The following is a 5,511-nucleotide window of genomic DNA, read 5'->3' as shown; positions in this document are numbered from 1 at the left end:
CAATTAAATACCAAATTAGAAATACTCAAAACCAAAGGAAAGATTAGTAATATTGAAATTAAGAAAACTATTGAACTAATAAATAAAACTGAGAGCTGGTTTTATGAAAAAACCAATGAAATAAATGAACTTTATAGTTAATTTGATTTTAAAAAAAAGAAGAAAACCAAATTACCAGTATCAAAAATGAAAGGGGTATATTCACCACCAATGAAAAGGAAATTAAAATAATCATTGGCAACTATTTTGCCCAAATATATGTCTATAAATTTGACAATCTTAGTGAAATGGATTAATATTTACAAAAATATAAATTGCCCAGACTAACAGAAAAGGAAATAAAATACTTAAATAACCCCATCTCAGAAAAAGAAATTAAACAAGCCATCAGTGAACTCCCTAAGAAAAAAAATCTCCAGGGCCAGATGGATTTACAAGCAAATTCTATCAAACATTTAAAGAACAATTAATTCCAATACTATATAGACTGGGAAAATAGGCAAGGAAAGAGTCCTACCAAATTCTTTTTATGATACAAATATGGAACTTATGTCTAAACCAGGAAGAGTCAAAGCAGAGAAAGAAAATTTTAGGCCAATTTACCTAATTAAAATAGATGCCAAAATTGTAAATAAAATATTAGCAGAAAGATTATAGCAACTTATCACAAGAATAATACACTATGACCAGGTAAGATTTATACCAGGAATGCAGGGCTGATTCAATATTAGGAAAATTATCAGCATAATTGATCATAACAACAGCACTAATAGAAAGCATATAATTATCTCAATAGATGGAGAAAAAGATTTTGACAAAATACAACACCCATTCCTATTAAAAAAAACACTAGAGAGCATAGGAATAAATGGAGTCTTCCTTAAAATGATAAGTAGCATCTACCTAATGTAGAGATCAAGTATTATATGTAATGGGGATAAGCTAGTAGCATTTCCAATAAGATTGGGGGTGAAACAAGGATGTCCATTATCACCACTGTTATTCAATATGGTACTAGAAGAAAACGAAATTGAAGGAATTAGAATAGGTGAAGAATAAACAAAGTTACCACTCTTTGCAGATGATATGATGATATACTTAGAGAATCCTAGAGAATCAAGTAAAAAACTACTTGAAATAAAAAAATAACTTTAGCAGAGTGGCAGGACATAAAATAAACCCACATAAATCAAAGGCATTTCAATATATTACTAACAAAGCCCACCAGCAAGAGATAGAAAGAGAAATTCCATTTAAAGTTACTGTAGACATTATAAAATATTTGAGAGTCTACCTGCTAAAACAAACCCAGGAAGCATATGAACAAAATTACAAAGCACTTTTTACACAAATAAAGTCAGATCTAAAAAATTGGAAAAACATCAGCTGCTCATGGGTAGGCCAAGCTAATATAATAAAAATGACAATTCTACCTAAATTAATTAACCTATTCAGTGCCATTCGAATCAAACTACCAGAAAATTAATTTTTAGAGCTAGAAAAAATACAACAAAATTCATCTGGAATAACAAAAGGTCCATAATATCAAGGAATTAATGAAAAGAAGTGCTAGAGAAGGTGGCCTAGTCATACCAGATCTTAAATTGTATTATAGAGCAATAGTCATCAAAACTACTTGGCACTGGCTAACAAATAGAGTGGTAGATCAGTGGAATAGATTAGGTACATAAGACAAAGTATTCAATGCTCATAGTAAACTACTGTTTGATAAACCCAAGCTTCTGGGATAAGAACTCACTATTTCACAAAAACTGCTGGGAAAACAATATTGCAGAAACTGGACATAGACCAATATTTTGCACCATGTAACAAAACAGTCAAAATGGGTACATGATTTAGATATAAAGGCTGATACTATAACCAAATGGGGAGAGCAAGGAATAGTTTACATGTCAGATTTATGAAGAATGGAAGAGTTTATGACCAAACAAGAGAAAGAGAACATTGTGAAATGCAAAATGGAAATTTTGATTACATTAAATTGAAATTATTTTGTACAAACAAAGCCAATGCAACCAAGATTAGGAGGGAAGCAGAAAACTGGGAAATAATTTTTATAACCAGTGTCTCTGGTAAAGCCATCATTTGTAAAATGTATAGAGAATTGTGTCAAATTAATAAGAGTACAAGTCATTTGCCAATTGATAAATGGTCAAAGGATATGAACAGCCAGTTTTCAGAGGAAGAAATTAAAGATATCTATAGTCATATAAAAATGTTCTAAATCACTATTGATTAGAGAAATGCAAATCAAAGCAACTTTTAGGTACCACATCACACCTATCAAATTGGCTAACATGACAAAACAAGGAAACTATAAATGCTGGTGAAGATGTGGGAAAATTGAAATGTGATTTCATTGTTGGTGGAGTTGTGAACTGATCCAACCATTCTGGAGAGCAATTTGGAATTATTTCCTAGGGGCTATAAAAATATGCATATCCTTTGACCCTGCAATGCCATTCCTAGGGCTGTGTCTCAAATAGATCATACAAATGGAAAAATATTTGTAGCATCTCTTTTTGTTGTGGCAAAGAATTGGAAATTGAGGGGATGCCTATTACTTGGGGAATGACTGAACAAATTGTGGTACAGGAATGTAATGGAATACTATTGTGCTGTAAGAAGTGATGAGAGGTAGACTTCAGAAAAACCTGGAAAGACATATGAATTGATGCTGAGTGAGAGGAGCAGAACCAGGAGAATATTATACACAGTTACAGCCACATTGTGTGATGACTAACTGTAATGACAAGTAAAGTGGGACTTTTTGTTGTCTTTCATTTTTGGAGTGCTTCTCAGCACTAAGGCAATCAAGTGCCTTTGAGTCTTATCTTTGTTTCAATCAAGAGTCTTTGATTGAATAGGGAGTCTTTGATGACTTGCTTAAGTCATGGGAAGGCCTAGGTCACATGGATTTGAGTCCCATGATTGTGATGCCCTCTGACCCTGAAGAAGTGTATACATACTCTGAGGTTATCATTTTACTTGGGACTCACTCACTGGAAGAGTGTCATGTGATTTGACCAGATGATACTCTGGGTAGCCTTTGGAGCTTTGGAAAACCCAGATTTTGGTGCTTTTCTCTCTAGTAACTAGAAGCCCGTCTTTTGATTTGTGTTATTTTGCTCTGTTTATTTAATTTCTGCTTGTAATTTCTGTTTGTGTTTTCTCTGAAGTTTAGGGTGCTGGCTTTCCCCCCTGAACTAAGTGATTGATACATGTTTGATGGATTAAAGTAAGATTGTTAACCCCTTAAAGTTGCTTTCCCCAGAAAAGCAGATCAAAGAACCTATGCTGGCAGCCCTCCTGTGTGCTGATGTTACTGGCCTTACACAGCCACAGTAGTGGCAAGTAGCATTGTTGTTACACTAACTTTGATAGACTTGGCTCTTAGCAATGCAAGATTCTAAGACAACGTCAAAAGACCCATGATGGAAAATGCTATCCACATCCAGAGAAAGAATTAAAAGTGTGAATGCAGATTGAAGCATACAATTTGCTTTCTTTCTTTTTTCTTTTGTTTCTTCTTTCTTGTGGTTCATTCCATTGTTTATAATTCTTCTTTATCCCATGACTAATGTGAAAACATGTTTAATATGAATGTATATGTTTTTTTTTCCCTCTTCCGGTGACGGACCTGACAGAAATTAAAAATGGTTCAGCATCTGACATATCGCCGTAGGCTGTCCTACAATACAGCTGTCAACAAAACTTGGCTGTCACAAACCCCGGGTAACAGAATTGTTTACCTTTATACCAAGAAAGTTGGAAAAGCACCAAAATCAGCCTGTGGTGTATGCCCAGGAAGACTTCGAGGTGTCCGTGCAGTGAGACCTAAAGTTCTTATGAGGCTATCGAAGACAAAAAAGCATGTCAGCAGGGCTTATGGTGGCTCCATGTGTGCTAAGTGTGTCCGTGACAGGATCAAGCGTGCTTTTCTGATTGAGGAGCAGAAAGTTGTTGTGAAGGTGTTGAAGGCACAAGCACAGAGTCAAAAAAGTAAATAAAAAGGATATTTTTTGAATAATAAAGAAAATTAAAATTTAAAAAAAATATGAATGTATATGTAGAGCCTATATCAGATTGCATGCCATCTTGGGGAAGAGGGGTGAAGAGGAAGGGGAGAAAATTTAAAACTTAAAAGCCTGTGTAACTGAAGGTTGTAAACTATAAATAGATAGGTAGACAGACAGACAGACAGACAGACAGACAGACAGACAGACAGACAGATAGATAGATAGATAGATAGATAGATAGATAGATAGATAGATAGATAGATAACAAGAGCTCTAAGTTCTATATTAATTTATTTGACATTTCCACTTAGTTCTTTGATTATTCTGAACTATTCTGGAGTTTGTCAGAGTTGTTCCATTTTCATTTCAGGGGGCCTTGCAGAACTTGTTGTGGTATTTTCACAACTTCTTCAAGGGATCTTGTCTCAATTTCCTTTCCTGCAAAATATTTTTTTATTGGCTTTGGTCTTTTCTTGTAAGGGTTGTTCATTTATCCTCCCTAGTCAACTTGTTTCTGTCTCAACCACTGTGATTTATTTTTTTATGGCATCCTTACACACACACACACACACACACACACACACACACAAGCTTAATGCCAACCCCTTTCTTTGCAAAGGCGCAACACTGGTGTCCCTCTACTACAGACTTGGTGCTACTCACTGATCTTTTTGATACCCAGTATTGCATGAGCTCTGTATCTCTTAGGAGCTAAGGATGGGCATCTGGGCACTGCTACAGGGAAACTTCTAGTGGTCACTGCAGTAAGACCTATTCTCCAAAGTCACCAGTCCCACTTTTCTGGGATCCACTGGCCTGTCTGGAACTGTTTTGGGTAGTGCCTAGATTGATTTGGAGAATGTGATTGACAAAGGAATTGGGGATATTCCTCAGGACCTCAGGATGGGGGTGGAAAGTGCTCAGAGAAAGTTTAGCACTTGGGACACCTCTACTTTCTCTTTCATTCTTTTGACTGCCTGATTTCTCCTGAGCTAAGTTCATCAAAGGAATATTTATGGTCTATACCATCTTCTACTTTCTCATCCCTTGGGCCTCCACTCCCTTTTGTTCTCCTAAGAATTCATTTATTGGCTGATTCATGGACTTCAACTTGCCCCAGTGATGGGGTTCCAGGCTCATTTTTGGAGATTTAGCACCAAAAGCTTCAAATTACAATGACCACATGAGTTTCAGGGCTATCCCAAACAAGGTCACGGGCCTCCACAGTGACTGGAAAGGGAGGCTGAAAATGATGAACAGTGACTGAACAGGCTTTTCCTACCCTGTAGTAATATCACCCTAAAAACCTGGAAAGGGTTAAACTTCAATAGAGAGGACCTGAAATTCTTCCTTTATGACTATAAGGAGGGGAAGGTCTATGGGGAATTTTCCAAACTAAATTCTCCATCACTTTTCTCCATGCCCTTGCAACAACCCATATGATCTGGAATGCTTTCTTTTCCCACTTAAC

The 5,511-nt window shown here is 35.9% G+C and overlaps 1 protein-coding gene across 1 annotated transcript; it reads left to right on the top strand.

Moving 5' to 3' along the window:
• Positions 1-3,677: 3,677 nt before the first annotated feature.
• LOC118839453 (60S ribosomal protein L34-like) lies at positions 3,678-4,031 on the top strand. The gene has a single exon (XM_036746922.1). The coding sequence runs from the start codon at positions 3,678-3,680 to the stop codon at positions 4,029-4,031; it is 354 nt and encodes a 117-aa protein (XP_036602817.1).
• Positions 4,032-5,511: the final 1,480 nt, after the last annotated feature.

This window comes from Trichosurus vulpecula, chromosome 2 (genome assembly GCF_011100635.1).
Source record: "Trichosurus vulpecula isolate mTriVul1 chromosome 2, mTriVul1.pri, whole genome shotgun sequence".
Lineage (NCBI taxonomy): Eukaryota > Metazoa > Chordata > Mammalia > Diprotodontia > Phalangeridae > Trichosurus > Trichosurus vulpecula.
Note: the sequence above shows the minus strand (reverse complement) of the source record. Positions and strands in the feature narration are given on the sequence as shown.